A 20,990-nucleotide genomic window follows, 5' to 3' on the forward strand; every position below is an offset into this window, starting at 1 on the left:
TCTGGTTTACTCTCCCAGCACATAGCTTGGGGTTTGGCACGCAGTTGGTAGTCAATTAATGCGAGTGATAGAAAAGGCAAACTCCTTCAGGAGGGGAGTGCTAAGCTTAAAATTTATCTTTTCTCACTTTGGTCTTACTGCCTCTGCATCTCTGGCCCCTTACACTTCCTAGTTTGTGATGCTGGTGTTTTAGAGTGCTTCCAGAGCAATTTCTCCACCCTCAAATAAAAATAATTATGGTATTTGTTAAGCACTTACTCCGTGCTAAGCACTGTTCTAAGCGCTGGGGTAGATACAAGCTAATCAGGTTGTCCCACGTGGGACTTACAGTCTTAATCCTCATTTTACAGATGAGGTAACTGAGGCACAGAGAAGTTAAGTGGCCTGCCCAAAGTCACACTGCAGACAAGTGGCGGAGTCGGGATTAGAACCCACGTCCTCTGACTCCCAAGCCCCTGCTTTTTCCACTAAGCCACGCTGCTTCGTGGCAAACAATGTTCTCTACTCCTTGAGCACTTCCCAAGAGTTAGTGCAATTTCCTACTTGCCACTTCTTTTTCCTTAGCCTGGTTTTCCTTCTGAAGCTGGGCTGTGTGAAGGGAAGACAGATTACACTTAATCCCCGCTGAAACCAAGATCTCGGCAGCATCTCTGCTGGGGAATAAGGAGACTTCCCATGTATCACTGCTTAGGCAGTTCAGTGCAAGTGGACTTGTAATGGTTCCTGATTCATTTAGGAACAAAGGAAGGATACCTTTCACCCCCCGACTCCCTCCCCCCAGCCATTCTGCCTCATGAAGTCAGAACTGGGCCTGGAAATGGAGGGGGGGGCATTCAGAAGCCGGGTGTCCCTGTCAGATCCCGGGGCTTTTAGGGTCCTCAGGAACAAGAAATGCCTGGATTGGGGCCAGGAAAGCCATTCCATCATCTGCTGGAGTCCTCTTTCAAACTTTGGCCAACAGAGTCAGGACAGCTCCCCCTTCTCAGTCCATTTGTAATCTTAATTAAGTGGAACAGCTAAGGGGCCAGCACCCCCTCCTCAGTCTAATTGTTCTGCTGGTAGCTTTAGCAGCCTGTCAACATGGCCTATCACCTCAAACCCATCCATTTGTGAGAAAGTGGTTAGGGTTATCTCTGCTGTAGTGCCGGAATTGTGTTCTCGAAGGACTTTATGCATTGGGAAAATTGCAATATTAAGAACTTTTGTGTCAGCGGGAATTTGTGGTAGAATGTTCAAAGATCCCACCTTGATTGGCTTTTTAAATACAAATTTCTGTATTTTATTCCTCTAATGCTCACCATTATTTTACTCTATTTCAAACCGTAGAGTTTAAAAGTCACAAGAAACTTAAAATACTGTTCAGTTCAGCACAGTGAGGCCGGGAAGGCTAGCAGCCTTTCTCCATGACAGATGCCATTCTCAAATACACAGCCATTTCTTCCTACCCCGAATCTACTTGTTCCAACATGTGGATAAGATTATACCAGAACAGACCCTTGTTGTGGAAAGAATATTCCCTACTACTTATATCATGGTACACCCAAATAATTTAAAAGCAGTGTGTGCTATAGAGAGGTCAAATGGCCTAGTGGAAAGGATCTGAGACTGAGAGTCAGAAGACCCAAGTTTTAGTCCTGGTTCTGCCAGGCACTTGGGTAACCGGCACAAACCACTTGACCTCTGTGCCTCACTTTCCTTTTCCGTAAAATGGGGATCCCGTCTCTCTTAAACTGTGACCCTTGTGTGGGACAAGGACCGTGTCCTATCTGATCACCTTGAATTTCTCCCCAGTGATTAGTTCCGTGCTTCAGCGCCTTGGCACCTAGTAAGTGCTTACTAAATTCCGTAATTATCATTATGGCCAAAATGACTGTACAGTGTCTTTTGACCTGTGAACTCCATGTCAATATTCTTCAGGTCTGCTACTGTGACTCGAAGGGTGGTTTGCTTGGAGATTCTCTGCAACATATCAAGGCCAATAAGCACCTGAGTGGCAAGTGAAAGGAAGAAGTTAAGATGAGCCCCGCTTGTCTAATGCTCTCTAAAGTTTGGTCCACTGTCCATTATAGGCTTCAAAATGTTTCTCATGATCCTCTCTGCCCTTCTAAAATGAAGAGCAACTTCCTGGTTTATGAGCTGTTCACATCCATCCTAGGAGTCTGCTCATAGTTGCAAGCATTGTCAGAAGCCCTGGAGTAGATACAAGATAATCAGAATGTACATAGTCCTAGACTCACATGGAGTTCACAGCCTACGGGTGGAAGATCAGCTTGTACTTCCCAAGTGCTTAGTACAGTGCTCTGCACACAGTAAGTGCTCAATAAATACGATTGAATGAATGAATATTTTATCCCAGTTTTATAGATGAGGAAACTGAGGCACAGAGAGGTTCAGTGACTTGCCTGTAGTCACACACCCTACTCTTAGATAGGGAGCCCCTGGAGGGACAGGGACCATGCCTATTTCCTATCTGTGTAATCTCTCCTAGTGTTTAGTATATTGCTCTCTGCATGCAGTGAGCGCTTAATAAGTATTCTTACTACTAGCAGCAGAGCCAGGATTAGAACTTGATTCTTCTGATCCCCATCCTCTTTTCACTAAGCCATGGGACTCACTAGGTTGTACCCCCAGGCATTTCCCCAACTTCTTCACCTTTCCCATTCAGGGAAATGTAGGTTTATTACCCATCTGGCAGGAAGGACTACAGTCATTGTTTAGTTCTCCCTCTAAAAGGAATGTTTTATTTTAAGGTCTATTCCCCCTTTCCTTATCTCTCAAAGAAGTTCTTGTAAAGATATTTTACAGCATCAGTGTCTTACCCTTCCTTTGTTAAAATATATGCGTATTTTTAAAAACATTTATATAATGTCTTCAGGGACCAAGGGAAGACAGTTTAAATTTAACAGTGCGATGTTATCGGGAAGATATTAAAGCATGTGGCTTTACTGATAAAACTCCAAGTCTGGAGGCTGGAAGGAAAAATAGAAAGACCAGGAGGAGAAATCTATGTAATTGGGCACAAGATCTCTGTTTTTCATGCCAGCTCCCTCGTGGCATTTGCCCCCTGCTCCATCTACTACAAGAAACCTAATGACATTCAGGCTGAGAATGAGAACCACCCCCCTTTGAACGCAGGTTCTAAAGAACCTTCGATTTCCTCAGGGACCTGGCCAGAGGTGGAATGGTGTCTTCCCCTGCCCTCTGGGTGGCTGAGGATACCCATACTGGCCATAAGAGAAGGTGCCATCTTCATTCATTCATTCAATCGTATTTATTGAGCACTTACTGTGTGCAGAACACTGTACTAAGCGCATGGATCTTGGATCCCCCACACTTGGTGGAAGCTGAGAGGCTTTTGCAGATCCACCGTGCAGTGAATTGTGGGATCCGAATAACACCAAAGCAACATCTGGAAATTCCTCTTCTTGTTGCAGTTGGAATGGATCTCATTAACGTGGGCTTTGTAGTAAGTTGCAAGAGCTGTTTTTAGTAGAGTAATTCCTTTATTAATGAGGCCCAGTACAAATTGTTCAAAATGCACTTAAAGGCGAATGACTTTTACTGCCCTTTGAACTCCCGGGTGATGGTCCGGCCCCTTCTTCGGTCTGGGTTTTGGTCAGGAGGTTTGACTTTGTCACTGCTGGGAAGAGCAGGCCCACCTGTCGGGAAACTGTCTGCCTGGCCCGGGGAGGGGACCGTATGTCAGCACCAGCAGGGTGCAGCCAACAGGTTACAGTGACTCTTTAGCATCCACTCAGGCCATTGCTATCTTCAGGTTCAACTGCGATAACCTGGTCCAGATCCAGAGAGTGAGGTCAGGGTCGGCCTCGTTATACTGGATGTTAGAGACGCCAATCCAAGGGCAGGCGGTGAGGTCTTTAGGAGCAGGATTGGGGAGCAAGAGATGAGGCAGTAAGTTTGAGGTGTTAGGACACAGGGGTACAGTACTGCAGGAGGCCAAGAAGCTTTTTGGTTCACCCCAGTGAAGCATCCCAGGGAATCATCATCATCATCATCATCAATCGTATTTATTGAGCACTTACTATGTGCAGAGCACTGTACTAAGCGCTTGGGAAGTACAAATTGGCAACATATAGAGACAGTCCCTACCCAACAGTGGGCTCACAGTCTAAAAATACCAGTAGCTGGCATTACTCCTGTCACTGGTTTATGGAGCAGCTGATTCCATGGGCCCTTCTGTCTAACTAGACAGAAAATGGCAGATCCCCAGCGAGGGGCCACTTCCTCCCTTTGATCTCCTCTGAATAACTTACCATTGGGCACGGATCCGGAAATTTCTGCCTCGCACCCAGCTCCACTTTTTGCTAAGATGGCAACCAGATGCATCCCCACCTTCCTGGGTTTTGTGGTTAATGGACTGGATTTCCTTTCTTCCTTTCACATTCTGTAGGTTATTGCTACAAGATGTCTGATCTCATTTTGGTTCTCACATCCTCCCTGGGAGGTAGGGAAGAGCAGGGATTATCATCATCGCTAGGTGGGGTCCTAATGCCCCCGGGGTGGATGGCGGAGGTGCGGCCAGCCGAACCCAGAACTTGGGCAGATGGCTGGGAGGCGACAGGGGAGCGAGTCACTTCGGTTTTTCAGAGCTCCGTAGTTGGATTGAACCTAGGCGGCACTTGGGTTTCGGCCACTGATGCTTTACAAACACCAACTGGGATGACTGGAATTTGCATTTGGTGTGTTTGTGACAAAACAGGAAGTAGCTAATAAATATGCCTCCTGATGAGGAAGTCAAACTGAAAAGGCAGTCCCAGTAGGGCCCCTACCCACACAACCCGGCCCCCGGTACCGCTCCTGATGCCCATATTTCCCTGCGTCTCCTTGGGACTCATCAATCCCACTGGTTGATTAAGCTCCATCACTGTGCTGGCTCTGAGGGATACGTGCTGGCGAGCTGGAATACTGTAGAACCCCTCCAGTTGTCAACTTCTTCATCCCTCCCTACTCCCTTCCCCCATCCCGTACGCTTCCTGAAATTCAACAGTCGCCTTTATGAATTGCGATCTGGAGCATCCCGGTGCTAGATCCTGGCCAGTGACCCCTCTATCTGCAGGACCAGACTCGTCTTCAGTGGGAGCCCACCTACTTGCTCACCATCTTTGCCCCCAGCCTCATTGCCAAGGACCAGGAACTGGCATTTTTCCCCTCATCGGGAAGATTCCTCCCAGCATCCCGGAGCCATCACGATATTTACTCACGGGCTTTCTGGTGCAAGGGATCCGAGCTCACCCTCCGGAAAGCAGTGGGGAACTTACCTCTAAACCAAGCCTAAGGCCTCGCCACGTCTATGTCAGATACCAAACCCTACACACTTTTCTTTTAGAGGTGTGTAGATCTGGAATTCATTTTCTCAGGTGCTGACCCTCGGCCCCCGAGATCACTGGGACCGCCAGCTCCCTCGGTTTGACAGGTGGACATTGGGCGGGGTAGATACGGTGACCGGTCACCGGGTGGAGATTCCACCTTCACTCAGTGTCTTGGCTTGTATCAGGATGAGGCCCAGCCCAAAGTATGAAAGTCTGTCACAATAGCATTCACTTCCTTTCGTGTCTTTAATAACAATGAAGTCGCTGTCTCATGTTGGTGTCAGAGCTGACAGCGGTGACCTAAGGCAGCTCGGTCAGAACAAAGAGAAAGAGTGAGAGGGAGTGTGTGTATGTGTTTGTCTTTGTCCATCTTATTGCCAAACTAGAGGTGGTGCTTCTAAAATGCAGTGTCATTCCTGGGGCTGTGTGTGTTATCCCTCCCCTTGGCCTCCTCCCCACCCCCAGTGCAGCTGCAGACGGCTCTAGCCCACACGAGGAAGTAAGCCAGGTTTAGGTTATATTTCCAACCCTCTGGGAAATGCTTTCACCTTAGCAGGCTACTTAGACGGCCTATGGACAGTTTTTCAGAAGCTGCTCCGTGCCGGTGATTTCTGCCCGAGAAGCAGATATTTGCTGACGTTGACGGTGATGAAATAAGGCAGTAGATTACGGGCCACTTTGTAGAGTCAGCACTGTAACACGGTCCAACGGGCACCCCGGTGGAGACCGAGGTCATGTGCCAACTTGCACCAAAGAAAAACCTTATTAGCAGTTCAGAGCCGACTGGCACATTAGGGAAAATGGGGCCGCCTTCAGGTTTGTGGTGGACACCTTGGAGTATGGATCCCAGTTAGGAACTGGGAGGAGGTGAAAATACTTCAGAGTGCTTGGCATTCAGTTAGCACATCTCAGGAAGGGATGAAAACACTGCTAGTTGTAGTGATGTGGGGTCTAGGCAAGTGTCGGGAGGCTAACTAGGCTCCTGGGCTACAAAGCCTCTGTTTTCCTTTCTCTGTCTGTGTTTAAGCTGCGGGGGAGCAGTCCTTGTGGGCCAGAACTTGTGCAGAAATGACATAGGCTGCCACAGTGCAGACTGGTGAGGGGTAGTGTTTGTGAAACCATCCTTATTGTCTTTCTTCAGAAGAATTTCCCACTCAACGAGAAAGCCATGGAGGCTCAGAAGATCTCCCAGACCATGAAAAGTTTCCTCCCACCTTCACACCCTTTCCAGTCTGTGTCCCTGGGTACCCTGACTTGTAGCATTGTTTCTTAGGTAGAAGAGAGCGGTGAAATTGTACTCGAGTGGCAGTGTGACTGAGAAAATCTCTTGCACCCTGACATTCCTAGGTCACGTAAATGCTATCGGGCACTTCAACCCAAACCGAGCCCATCCGGTTACAGGCAGCCTGTGGCTCGAGATGATTGAATTATCCCCAACCCTAATGATCCAGTCAGCATTGCTAAACAGACACACCATTTTGGCTTTAGAACACGTCGGTTCCAATGTTACATCACCAGCCATTCCTTTTTGGGGCCATCCTGCCCCATGGGGGCATGGGATGCGGGAGCAGCCACGGGAAGGTGGAGAATTGGAGTGCCGGGGAGAGGAGGAATAGTTTAAAACAGGCGAGGGGCAGCAGCGAGGGAAAGCCTCGGGAGTGGGGAGGGATTCCCAGATGTCTGGGGAGAGGCGACATGTCCATTCTACTTCTGATGAGGTGAAAGTCAGCCAGCCTATCGTGGAACCTCTCTTCTGACTCAGCATAGAAACATCAATGAAGCCAGATTACTCATCCATAATTGATTGAGTAAACAGTTCAGAGTGATTTTAGTCTATAAAAAAAGAAAACAACTACCTTGATTAAAGAACTAATCCCTTGTTTGCAACATTCCTCCTGTGAGAAAATTGATCTGGACTTAGGTGTCGGCTCGAGATGCAACCTTGAGGAACTGTCGGTGTCAAGATCCGAGGACTGGCTGTAACTCTGCCTGTAACTCAGTAGCCCCGCCCCGTGACTGGGAGTCCTGCACTGTCCCAGGAAATTATCCCGGTAAAGAGGAATTCTGGGGCCCTTCATCTTAGTTGGAGAAGAAAGGTCACTCGGGGAGAACTAAGGGGACCAACTGGGGAAGCCGGCAACCGGAGGAGTCTGGCAGAAGATGCCGATGTTATGCCCCAGATCCCTGAAGGAGAGATAGTGTCCAGCCCTTTTAGAGGACAGTGCCAGGCCAGGGTTAGGGTTAAGGTTAAACCTGATCTCAGAATCAGGGCCCACATTACCGAAGGGGAACCACCACCACTGCCAGCACTGGACCAGAACCTCCTGGGGAAGAGCTGCTGCTGTTACAGAGGCTGATAACCGACAAAAGTTCCATACCCTTGTAGGTGGCCTACTCTCTTTCCAAGACAATCAGCCTTCCATAGGGTGGTTCTTTTTCCTGGACAGACCCTTGTGGGGAACGTGAGAATTCTATGGCTTCTTCCTGGTTCAATACCATTGCCTGGGGGATTGGAATGAGCCCCTTAGGGCCCCTACTGATGTTTTAGTAGATTATCTCATGCTTGCCAGTGAGTTTGTCCATTGAGGGCTCCCCACACCAAGCTCTTGCCCAAAGTATCAGGAGGGAGCATTGGGAAGAACCCTTTAAGAGTAAGCTTTGGCCTCTTTGGCAGCACCAGGTCTTTAGATCCTTCTAACGGCAGAGGGCACAGAGGAAGTACCGCATTGGAGTCGTTGGAAACTTGCTCTAGGTATTGTTGTGTTTCATCTTTTCGCACAGCCTTTCTTCTTTCAGACCCGACCCACGTGGGCCCATTTCAGATTGTAAGTCTGCCATTCCTTATGTGGGTCTGTACTGCCCCTCGGCTGACAATCAGGAAACAGCTGTCCCAGAGAGAGAAAGAGCTGGATCCTCAAATGCCCCTTGACCCGGGACCTCAGCAAGGAACAGCCTCATGTCAGAGGCTCCTTGCTGTTGATGCCAAACCTCAGTTAGTTCCTTCTGAACATCAGTGTTCCCTCCCTCTGGTTTCAGAAGTTGAGAGAGAGTGAATTCAAACAGGGCCTCTGCTCCTTAAATAAGTTCGGCTAAATGGACTCAGCTTACTGAGTCAGCAGTGCTCATCTCCTCCCTAGAAGTGGGGCAGACTTTCTTTTGAGCACAGTTTGTGCTCAGAGAGAATATCTTGGACTCTGAGAGAAGATATCAGGGTTTGATGTCTGTCAGGCAGCTGAGCAGCTTCCTTGTCCAGCAAATGTAAAGCAGCATAGCCTAATAGATAGAGCATGGGTCTGGGAATCAGAAGGACCTGGGTTCTAATCCTGAGTCTGCCACTTGTCTACTGAATGACCTTGGGGAAGGCAGTTCAATTCAGTGAACCTCAGTTACCTCATCTGTAAAATGGGGACTAAGACTGTGAGCTCCATGTGGGTCAGGAACTGTGTCCAAACTGATTATCTTGTATCTGCCCCAGCACTCAGTACAGTGCCTGGCACATAGTGAGCACTAAGTCAGTCAGTCAATCATATTCCATGCTTACTTTATGCAGAGCACCGTTCTAAGCACTTGGGAGAATACAACAATAAACAGACACATTCTCTGCCCACAGTGAGCTTACAGTGAAGAGCTTACAGTCTTCAAATTAATACCATTTTTAAAAATGCATTGAGGACTCACGCTTAGAGGTTGGTTGAATTTGGGGGTGATGCATAGACTAGAGCAGGCCTTATACAGCAGGGTTTGCTCTTCTGTCAAGTCTCCCTCCCCACCCCCCGCCTAAAACACCACCACCCAACTGTCCACCCTCACGACTAAGGTAACACACATTTCAGTAGCAAACTGGCACCCTCTCTGCCTTCCCCATGTTTGGGAAGCAAGCTTTGTTTCCCAGTCAGCCCCCTAGGCCCCCAGGAATGTTAGACACAGTGACTGAATTTTCCTCCAACACTGTTTCCATGGCGAACAACCCCATCCCAGTTAAAGGGCACAATGCCTCCTAACTCTGACTTTCTAGACCTGGTTTTTCCATTTCTGTTTCATATTTCCTCTCCTAAGTGGACGTGGTTTAGTCAACGATGTGACTAACGAGACCCCTAGTCTTGATTCCCATGAAGCCGGAGAAAGCCACCAGGAGGCCTGTCCTCCCCCTCTGCACCCCCAAGGCATGTTCCATTGGGGTGATTGCTGTTCTGGCGCCCGTCAGCTGAGCAGGAGAGTTTGAATCATAACTCAGGAGCCAAGGAAACCCTTTCCTCATCCCGGGACATTCACGGATTCAACTCTAATTTGGGAGAGCCCTGAGGGTCTTCGCAAAGTCTAGGTCCTGTCATCTGGCATGCACATGGGCCCTGTTGAAGCCATGGGGACAGCAACGTTTAAGGGGTTCTCGACAGGCATGAGACCTCGAGAACTAAGGAACCGTACTAGGGTTTTACCTTCCGTGGTCAAAAGCAGGGTGGATCTTTGAACATTTCCAACCCCCTGGTCTCGCTCTCTTGGTCCACAGAGATATCCACCTGCAATAGGTCAGCGGTAAGTGACATTCTGCCCGACTAGCACTCAGTGGCATTTGAAGAGCAGCCTGGCCTAGTTGAAAGGGCACAGGCTTTGGAGTCAGAGGACTTGAGTTCTAATCCCAGCTCTGCCACTTGCCTGCTGTGTGACCTTGGGCAAGTCACTTAATTTCTCTGTGCCTCAGTTTTCTCAACTGTAAAATGGGGTTTCAGTCACTGTTCTCCCGCCTACTAAGACTGTGAACCCTATGTGGGACAGGGACTGTGTCCAACAAGATTACCTCACATCTTAGAACAGTGATTGGAACAAGAGTAAGTGCTTAACGAACACCACAATTAGTACTATTATTATTTATTGAGGGCCTACTGTGGGGCAGTACTAAGCATGTGTCTTAGTGGATAGAGTACAGGACTGGGAGTCAGAAGGACCTGGATTCTAATCCCATTGCCCTCACTTGTCTGCTGTGTGGCCTTGAGCAAGTCACTGAACTTCTCTGTGCCTTGGTGACTACATCCGTAAAATGGAGATTAAGACTGTGAGCCCCACGTGAGACAAGGACTATGTCCACCCTGACTAGTTTGTATCTACACCAGCACTTAGTACAGTGTCTGGCACATAGTAAGCACTTAACAAATACCATTTTTAAAAGATGCAGTAGAATTAGTAGTCCCGATCCTTGCCTTCAAGGAGCAGACAGTCTAGCGGGGAAGGCACTCACTAAAATTGATCTGGAGGAAATATAAAATACAGTATATAAAGGGTACGCATCAGTGCCTACGATGTGTGAAGGTGCTGAGAGGGAAGTTACGGAGATGTATGGTAGGGAGAAGAGAAATTCATCGGGGGAGACGTGAGAGCTTGGACCCCAGCCTCTTCTCTCAGATGGGTTAGACCTCTGACCCTGTTGGAAAAACCCTTCCCTTACCTGGCGATCGTAAAGAACGAGTGCCGATGACCAGTGTAGGGCAGAATCAGGAGTGAAGCGACAGGACTTTAGAGATCAGTGTCATCTCCTTGAGCTGTATGTACCATTCTGGAGCTGGTATGGCTGGAAGCCCTGAACAGAGAGGTTTATAGCTCTCCCAGAGGCACCCAGCACATATATCAATATCCCGGCCATGATGGAGAGCAGAGATATATTTTTTTCCCCCACCCTGTGCTGCTCCCCATTAGGGTCCCTGCCTCTTGTCCCCGCTCCGGAACTGCATCGTGAAACCATAAAGGATTGCAGGATGTTTGCTAGGAGGAGAGGAAATGACTTGAGATTCCCTAGTCCTCCTGCTTTCTATCATGGTGACTTTCCACCAGACGCAGACCTGGGGCCTCGGGCTTTCCAGGTGGAATCGATTTGAGAACAGTGCAGCCGCTGCTACCCTTCTCTTGCCCTGAGAACAATGTGTCCCTTCTGAAATGCTGCCCTCCAAAAGTACCCCCTGCCCACCCTCTATCATCATGCTATCTTGACTCCCACTCTCGGTAGCTGCCAGAGGCGCTCTGGGCACAGAGATTTTTCCCTCCCAGATTTTACAAGGTTCTTGTTGTTGAGTCAGAAATGTGCTTCCTGTCAGATTTCAAGCATCAGTGATGAAGTTGACAGTGGGGATGAGCCGCTGAATGTTTTCTTTTTGCTCTCCTAAGGACACGTGACCTCCGGGGCTCCCTAGAAAGGGAGCAAATAAAATGCAGTTGTACAACATTTGAGTGCTTTGAACTGAGTAACTGGATTATCTGAGGTCGACAGTGAGGGGGAAGGACTGGGGTTTTCTCTGACCCTTGGGGTGCAACAATAAGTGCTCAATAAATACGATTGAATGAATGAATGAACAGTGAGTGACAGCGAAAGTGACCTTGAATTGATCACCTCCTCTTTGAGCACAGTTTGGCTGTTCCGCTGATGTCCAAAACGCTGGCACCAGTCCTATTTCCTGCCCAGGCTGCTGTGGCACAGACCGCTTTATAAACACCCCCATCATTTCAGCTCATTGCTGCAGAGGGTGGCAGGGATGATGCCCTTTTCTTGGGCACTTGCATGTGTGAGGGAGAGGTGAAGGAGACCCCCCTCCAGCACGGCCAGCGGTTGGGAGCACAGGAAATGAAAAACCCTGTTTGCCAGTGGGTGAGTCCCTGAAATAGGCTCCCCCCGCGCCCCATTCGCCTGTTCCTTGTGGTCGGCTGGTAATTTGAGCGGAGTCTGAATGCTTGGGGTGTGTGGGAGATGTCATCATTTCTTGCTTTCAGTGGAGCTGACATGTTTTTCAGTGTTTTACTGCTTTGTTTATTACTGTGAAACGAGTTTTAAGTTGTGCAACCACAGGGAAGGCCTCTCTGGCCGGGCACTATGCTGCCTTCTCCCTTCAACTTTCTCAGCCCCGATCAGGAGCCGTTGGGCTGATCGCGTATCCAGCCTGGGCCGGAGGGCAGAGCTCTGTCCCTGAGAGGTCTGACGGAATGTGTAGGGGACTGTCTTAGCCGCTAGAGTTAGGGGCCCTGAGTCTCCTGTACAGTTATTGTTGGGCCTAACAGAAGAATTTCTCCTCTGGGGCAGTCAGGAGGCTCTAGTCATCCAGGTGGGCCAGCTTCACGGGCCTTTCTATTTATTGGGAAGTGGAGCGTAGGCTCAATCAATCAATCAGTCGATCAGCCCAGGGTCAAGGTCTTTGATAGGCGACTGCAGTAGCTCTTGCCTTCTGAGTGCCGTGCTTCAGGGAGATCCAGTCAATCCTGGACCAAATTTCTCCATCACCAATATGATCAGTTAGTAGTACTTAGTGAGTGCTTACTGTGTGCAGAGGACTGTATGAAGCTCTTTGAGAGAGGACAATACAATAGAGTTGGTAGGCCCAATGATTGCCCAAGATTGCATTAACTTCAGAAATTCAGAACACATTCAGAAATCGGGGCGGGGGGCGCTCCCTGCTTTCACATCCATCATGGGGAAGGGACCTAGGAATCTAGGTTTTAGTCTTCACTGCTGTTACCTAGTACAATACCACATGTAGAAGGCCCTCCATCATTACCGTGAGTCATGATGATGATGAGCTAGTCGCTCCCAGTGTATGTTTCAGGAGTGAGTAGGTGGTCCTCAAGAAACTTGGCCAGGAGCCAGATATGCTGGAGAGCATGGTTGGGGCTTTATGCCCATGTTGCGCATTGCTCAGCACCACTACTTTTTGGAACTTTGATTTGGTCTGAAATCGGGTGCCTCCTTGATAGCCAGTTTTATCTGCCATGTGGCCGAAGGCTTTGGGGGCTTTCTTTAGGTTATTTTCTTGAGAAAGCCCAGGTGTCTTCTGCTAGATTTGCATGTGTGCTTAAGCTGGAAAGGCCAGGCTTACTCAGAACGCCTGGCAGGGCCCAACAGCCGCCTGTGAGTGTGGCCATTCTCAGCTGGTTTCCAATTTTGAGGCCAAATAGAACATCCCAGTTGGCTCATTTGCCAGAATGACGTGGGGCTTCTCTTTGTTTCTTTCTCAGGAGATGATGTCATAAGCAATTTTAGCAATTTCCCTTTCTGCCTTGCCTCAAGCAGGGGGTGGGGGAGCGTCTTTCCCACCTGAAAAAAGCTTCTTGGGTCGTTAGGGAAGCTTCCTGAGCAGGTACGCGCACACCTCTCTGCCGAGGGAGAGGGTGAGTAGTGAAGGCTTTACCGAGTTCTCCTCACACTTGAGTGAGAAGCTTCACTCAAGCTGAAAAGCCCAAGAGCCTGACCCTGCAGAAAAGTGTGACTAATAAACCTTCGTCATGCAGGTGGTTTCCCTATTTGCTTGTGAAATGCCCTTTCACTTTCCCCAGGGGTCCAGGTAAGGCACCCTTTTGCTGCCTGCTCTATCTGCGCGGTTTCCAAAGGCAGCGAAGGGTCGGAGTCCCTTTCTGCATGATGATCTAGACCCAAAGGGTTGATCTCAATGGTGTGCTTATTTTTCAGGTTCTCCAAGCCAGCCCCGATGTTCCTGGATGATTCCTTCAGAAAATGGGCCCGGATCAGGGATTTCGTACCACCGTTTGGGATTAAAGGACAAGGTATTCCAGACCCAAACTTTCCTAGAGGGGAGAGCTCCTCCCCAGAGTACCGTATCACCAGCCCACTTGCCTTGCAGAGGGCAGGGTTCGGCTGGGTGTCCGGGAGCATTGCAGTTTCTTTCCCAGGCTGGGCGTGATGCGTCCATCCAGGAAATAGGTAAGACTGGGTGTGGGCATCATTGGTGCCCTGATGTCCACTCTCATTGCTCACCAGCAATAGCTTTGCTGACGAGAAAAGGAAGGTTTAGGGCCTTGGAACACTGACCTTTTCTACACTGCCTCCTTCAGATTTGTAGGGGGTCCCTGGACCTCGGTAGGCTGGACTGGTTAGCAAAATGGTGGTGATAAAAGTAGACGCCCACAAATAAAATTCGTCATCAGGTAAACCCCGAATTGCATGGAGGTGTCTCTGAATGACATTATAGTGATTGTAAGCTCTTTGAGGGCAGGGAACCTTTGTTCGTGGCTCAGTAAATGTGGTTGATTTATTGGTTCCATGAGGAAAGAAATAGCCAAATTTCAAGTAACAAATACCTAAGGAAGAGGGTATGAGACTTTTCCTTTCATGGGCACCTTGGTGACGGGTAACCTAATTATCAGGGTAGGGTTAAACATATTGCCAGACTGTCATCTAGTCCCATCCTCTCTTCTTCCCTCCTGAAATCAACCGAGGCTTCAGTGTGGGAAATACAAGGGATGGGAGTGGGCAGGAGGTGAGTCAAGCCTTCGGATTTCCCTTCCCTAGTTTTCCTTCAGCGGCAGGTTGAGGCGAACCACCTGACCTTCTCTGGAGAACCATCTTGGGCACAAATGCCCCTGGTTGAAAGGCACTGGCATTCAGGCACCTTTTATAGCCATCCCACAGTTGGAACCCTTCTCCCTGTGAATACCCCTTTTTTTTTGTCTCTTGCCGCCCCCGCTCCTCGAACAAATTGGTATTGTTAGACTTTAAGGTGAGGGAAATCAGAAGGGACCTTCTTAAAAGGCCTATCCTGTAGTCCAGGAAATGTGATCTTGGCATCTTTTGGAGTTGACGTTGGCCCTGTTGACTGTGATCACCATCCACGGGGACATTGGGGCAGGAAAGACCATCCGTGACCGGCAGCCTCTTCCCATTCCGCTCATGCAGTCCATCAGTTGGACTCTGCAACTATTTTTGCCGGTCCCATCACCATTTGTGACTCTCATCTTTGATCTCCATCTGCCCGGTGTTTTGTGCCTGAGAAAACCAGTCAGTGTTGGAAAGTAGTTTGAGGGGAAGAGGATCATCCCTGGTGATGAAAGCAGCATGGGGGGAGTAAAATAAAATAAAATCACATTGGTCAGGAAGGCCCTCAATGTCCCCTGCCCCAGGCCTTTGCTTCTAAGCAGGTAGATACCAAGGTGCTTCAAGCCCATTGTTTGCCCTGATTTGAGGGTTGGCTATTCCACAGTGTCTTCTAGTAATTTGCCACTCACGACAGGCAAGACGTTCTTGCTTCTGCCCCGCTAAACTCTCGAGGCAAGCAAAGCCCATTCCTCGTATTCAGTAGAAATAGAGCCTCTTCCTCCTCCTCCTCCTGCTCCTTCTCTTTCTCCTCCTCGCCGTCACTCAGGTATCCCTCAGCCATCTCTTCTCAGGACTGTAAACTCAATTCTTTAAACTGTCCGGACAGGACCCATTTTCCTTCCCTTCAATCACTAGGTTGGCTTTTCCCCCACACCCTTCTCCCCTCTTTCTCCTCATCTGATTGAGAGGGCCAGGACTGAAATGGAACCCATCCATTTCATCCTCCAGCCTTAGCCATCCTATTCCGTCCATTTAGCAGAATTCAATCTCATATTTGTGTCCTGAATAATGACCCTGAAGTCATGACTCAAATTCAACTCTGGGCCCATTCATCCCCTTTTAATGCCATGTGTTTCGTAGAGTGCTTGAGTTTTACTTAAAGGCTTTTACATCATTTATCTCATTTTATCCTCCCCACATCCCCGTGAAAGGGAGGTGTTATTATTCCCATTTTACAGATGAGGAAACTGAGGCTCTGAGAGGTCAAATGACTTGCCCATTGTAGACAGGGAATGGTAGACACATAGCCTCTGTTATACTCTCCCAAGTGCTTAGTACAGTGCTGTGCACACAGTAAACGTTCAATAAATGCGACTGATTGTTTGCCCTTGGTTACATCGCAGGCTGGGGCGGAGCCAGGGCTCCTGACTCCCAGCCCCAAGCTCTTTCCAGTAGATAACACAGCTCCTCCTATTCCTTTTATCCCTGTGATAGCTCGACTTTTCCCATTCTGTATCATTTGTTGATTCTTCTTTATCCCTTGGGAAGTTGATTGTGCACTTGTCCTTGTTGAATATCACTTTGTTTAGAGGTTTAGTTCACTTTATCCCTGTCTTCTAAGATTTTTGCACTCTCCCCTATTTAGGTCACAGTCCGGTTTCATGAACCACCCATTCCCTCTTGAATGTAAACTCTTCGTGGGCCGGCAATAAGTCATGTTCTTCTGTTGTACTTTTCCAAGTGTTCAGTACAGTGCCTCACACTCAGTAGCCACTCGGGAATTACAATTACTGCTAGTGAAGTTCCTCTCCCTCAGGACGGCGCCTTCCCCCACTGCCCTCTGCTATCCAGGTTCCCTTTTCTCGACAATCCAGCGAGAACCCTTGTGGAATTTTTGTAGAAGGAAGGCTCGCAACTGGAGCCGAGCATCGGGAGGGAGTGAGGAGCATTTGAATGTCCTCCTTCCGGGCAGGCATCCAGAGGCCCTGGAGGATGAGCAGGCCCATGGAGAAGGGCGGGACAACCCGCGAAAGGTTCCACTCCCGGGGCTGTCAGATTTAGTGCAAGTCATGCTGTTCAGCTGACTCTGGAACGGGGCTCAAGGCGGAGGGAGATAATAATAATAATAATAATAATAATAGCATTTATTAGGCGCTTACTATGTGCAAAGCACTGTTCTAAGCAAGGTGATCAGGTTGTCCCATGGGGGGCTCACAGTCTTAATCCCCATTTTACAGATGAGGTAACCGAGGCCCAGAGAAGTTACGTGACTTGCCCGGAGTCACACAGCTGACAAGTGGCGGAGCCGGGATTTGAACCCATGACCTCTGACTCCAAAGCCCGTGCTCTTTCCACTGAGCCACGCTGCTTCCCCAGATGACAGAGCAGCTCCAGCAGCCTTCATGTTCCCTCTCGCCCTTGCCCGCGCCCATCACCCACATGATGTTATATAAATCTGGGAGCTTGGATTGAATTTCCCGATTTCAAAGGGGGGAGAAAAAAAAAGACCCTGCAATCGCTCCAATAGAGGAGGGTGGGAGCCAAAGAGCCAAAACATCTGAATGGGGATTTTTCATGCTCTCATGGGATGAAATTTGGTGCCAAGTTTCAATCTGAAAGTATTTTTTTTAAGTGGGAGGGATAAATTATAACTCTCCAAAAACAGAGTGTCTAATGGCCCCAGTGCTGACAGCTGGGGAGCCCCAGGGAGCTGAATGGCACCCCTCTCCTGTCACAGGCTGTGTGGAATTTTTGCCTCAGTTGCTCTCTAGGCACCTTTCAGGACTCCTTCTAGATAAATGCCTGGACTTGCATTTGGGGATTAAGACTGTGAGCCCCACGTGGGACAACCTGATTACCTTATATCTACCCCATTGCTTAGGACAGTGCTTGGCACATAGTAAGCGCTTAACAAATGCCATCATTATTATTATTATTATTATTACTTGGATCAGCCTCTCCCTGAAGCTGTTGGTCCCTGTCCCTCCAATAGCTTCTCCGCTCCTTCTCCAGGCCACGTGATGAAGCAGTGCAGGGCTGACACAAACCAGAGATTATCAGAGTGGCGATGAGGTGGGAGTTGTCTAGGGAACTTCCTGGCCTTAAAACTGAAGGTGGGTTGCTGAGAGCTCGTAGGGAAGGCCTGTGTGTGGGGATTACCCTGAAGAGTCTGCAGGTGACCAAGGGCCCCAGACCAGATTGGCGGGGCAGTTGGCCAGATATCTGAGTGGCTTCTCTGGTGATTCACTGCCCTGCTTCTTGCTCTGTGAGGCAACGGGTCAGGTGATGGGATGTCGTCCTTGCCTGTGGGTCCCTCGAGACCTCACAGATTCAGCCATGGGGCCTCCCCACTGGCACCCTCCCAGACCAAATCCTCGACCACCCAAGGGCTGTCCACAGGATTGACAGCGGTGCTTCTCTCTCTGCAGAGGGGCAAGGCACAAGGGACTCTTTTCACATTCCTCCGTGACTGTGGGGGTCCAAGGTGCGGGGGGGGTGGGCAGCCTAAGCTGCCTTTGGCTGCATTTATGTGAGAGTCGAAACAAATGAGCTTCCTTCATCAGGGATTTCCAAAGCGAGGCCCAGTTCCCTGGTGGACAGAGGAGCCGGGACTTCGTCAAAGCCTTAATCCCCATACAGTTGCTGTCATTGGGGAAGGTGTCTAGGCCATAGCTACGTGGAGAACTGAGCTTATTCCTAGACTCATAAGTTGCCTAGATCCAAACGTAAAGTGAGGACAAGTAGCTTTGGTCCCTCTCTGACTACCAACCAACTCGAGAATGGGTATCCGCATCCCTTTCCATGCTGCCTATCAAACCAGCGCCATTCTTGTGCCTCTGGCCCCAGCAAGGAGAGGTCAAGTTTGCATCTGCAGACTGGTTCTAGGCACCGCATTAGGAGCTGTGCTGAGAGCTAACCTACGTTCCGTAGCTAAGTCTGAGCCAGGACCATGTTACTCGGGAGAGGCTGCCACTTACTCTGGGGAAGGCTGCCAAGCGAATCACCAAGCTGTTCGGAGAGAACAGGAAAGCAGGCCTGGCCACAACAAGGGGCCTCGGGCAGTGGAAGAAAGAGCTCTGCCCCTGTCATCTGCCACGGCTTTCCTCAGCTGCCTGGGAAATGCCAGGATCAGGGCTGAACGTCCAGGGGGCCTAATCTTCCAACAGGTATTTTGGGCTGGACTTCCAAAGTAACCCCCGTATTTAGCCTCCAGTCAGATGTAGCCTGCATTTAGCGTTTGATCTCAAGCGGAACCCAGACTGGGTTGGAGCCCGCCTGCAGCTTCCCACTTACTAAGACCTGAATCTTAGGGTTATCATCGTCGATGAGAACTGGGCCACCTTCCTAACTTCTCCAACTTCTCTCTCCGGCAGATAACCTGATCAAAGCCATCCTGTCGGCAACCAAAGAGTACCGGCTGACTCTGGCCCTGGATGGGTAAGTTGTCTCCTCTGGGGGACAGGCTCGAATTCTGCTTCCCTCTAGCTACTGCAGTCCGGTTCACCCTGGGCTCTCCGCCTTGCAGGAATATCAGGGAGAGATCACGAGGCTGCGTGAGAAAGCACCTAGCACTGGGAAATGAGAAGCAGCATGGCTCAGTGGAAAGAGCACGGGCTTTGGAGTCGGGGTCATGGGTTCAAATCCCGGCTCCGCCAACTGTCAGCTGTGTGACTTTGGGCAAGTCACTTAACTTCTCTGGGCCTCAGTTACCTCATCTGTGAAACGGGGATAAAGACAGTGAGCCTCCTGTGGGACAACCTGATCACCTTGTAACCTCCCCAGCACTTAGAACAGTGCTTTGCACATAGTAAGCGCTTAATAAATGCCATTATTATTATTATAGGGTGGATAGGTGCGAGGTGGGAACTAGGATTTCGGCTGAGGTTAGCCTGGGCCTGTCGACTGCTTCATTCCTGCCATGGGGAAATGCTCATCTGCTGCAGTGTGTGTGGGATGAGCACCTGTTATCGATATTTCCTTCTATAATCCCACTGGTGGTAGATCTTGTTCCCCTTCCGTCTGTGTGAGGGTGCAGCCGCAAAGTTCCTGCCACACCTGCCACACCAATTGTGCCATTGTGTTTGCCACTGGCAGTGCCTGGTGCTCTTTTGGGTTCTGCCTCAGTGTCACGGAGCTGCTCCTTTCCAAATTTCAGGCTGCCAAGCCCTTCTGTCTGCCACAGATAAAACAGGAAAATGAGCAGCTCGATAAACCTTCTTTTTGGCCTAACACTGGATGCCACATTGTTGTCACATTCTCCTCAAGGGCATGCTGGATTTTCTTGTTCTTTGTTGATTCATGCTTCATTGGACAACGGGTTTCTGAGATAACAGAATTCTGGGTTGGTATTCATTTCCACGTTTCCAAGGTCGTGGATGTGTGTCGTTTTTCCCTGCTGCATGCTTGTATGTTCCTTCAGTTTCCTGTAGGTTTATCATCAAGCACGTAGTACAGTGCTCTGCACACAGTAAGTGCTCAATAAATATGATTGAATGAATGAATAAATTAATCACTGTCAATAGCCCAGGACTAAGTAGACAGCTACAGCTGCCCATCATAATCTGCAGGTCTTGGTTAAGTGTGTTTCTAGGCTGAGTCTTCGACACATGGTAGTTGCGGCTGGGTTTGGTCCATGGGCAGGCTGCTGTCCTGTCCATTTTCTTGTTTCAAATGGTTTCTGGGCTCCTGAGGATGTGTTGAGGATAAAGGATCCTCATAAGGACAGATTGAGTTTGGTGTTAGGGTGCTTTCTCTCCTGGCTAGCTTCTCTCACACCAAACCACCCCCCAGTCCTCTTTCTCTTCCTCCTTCCATGCTGTGGTCCCTGGGTACTTCAAGGAGAGAGAATGCCCAAGGGAGAAGTGTTCTTTGGATGATACTTAAATGGCCAGGCCAAAAGCCAGGGAATGTTTTCGATGTGGATTGGAAATGAGAAGAGGAGATGTTTGTTGGGAAGCTCTGAAGTTGCTTCAGAGAAGCGGGGCTGGAAAGGAGCAGGCTCTTTTGCAAAGGTGGCAAGCAAGGCCGGGGCCAGAGAGCAAGACAATGTCGGTGTTGGAAAGTGAGCAGGGATTCTGTGTGTCTGTGTGTTTGCGTGTGTGTGTGTGTGCGCACATTCACGCGTGCCCGCAACTTCCGAACCTAATTCTTCAGTATTACTTTACAACCAAATTCCCTATTGGAAGATAAGGTTTTTAAATAAAATCACCAAATAACATATTCCAGAGCAGACGGGGGCCTGACCGCAGATGACGCTTCACTCCCTCAGCCCTGGCAACTGTTGCCAAGCAAACCATCTGAGATGCCCAACCTAGGCATGGGACTGGGAATTGGAGCACGAGCTGGGACAGAATTGG

General features: G+C 49.3%; 1 protein-coding gene across 5 annotated transcripts in view; it reads left to right on the top strand.

Moving 5' to 3' along the window:
* The window catches only part of ST3GAL3 (ST3 beta-galactoside alpha-2,3-sialyltransferase 3), a 237,255-nt gene that overhangs the window by 178,018 nt on the left and 38,247 nt on the right, over positions 1 to 20,990 (top strand). For all 5 annotated transcript variants that reach the window (XM_038760591.1, XM_038760590.1, XM_038760589.1 and 2 more), the window contains 2 exons: positions 13,771 to 13,865; positions 19,008 to 19,071. In XM_038760591.1, the coding sequence (XP_038616519.1) occupies positions 13,771 to 13,865; positions 19,008 to 19,071 (159 nt within the window). The remainder of the gene's footprint in view (positions 1 to 13,770; positions 13,866 to 19,007; positions 19,072 to 20,990) is intronic.

Source organism: Tachyglossus aculeatus, chromosome 18, assembly GCF_015852505.1.
Source record: "Tachyglossus aculeatus isolate mTacAcu1 chromosome 18, mTacAcu1.pri, whole genome shotgun sequence".
In the NCBI taxonomy this organism is placed as follows: Eukaryota; Metazoa; Chordata; class Mammalia; order Monotremata; family Tachyglossidae; genus Tachyglossus; species Tachyglossus aculeatus.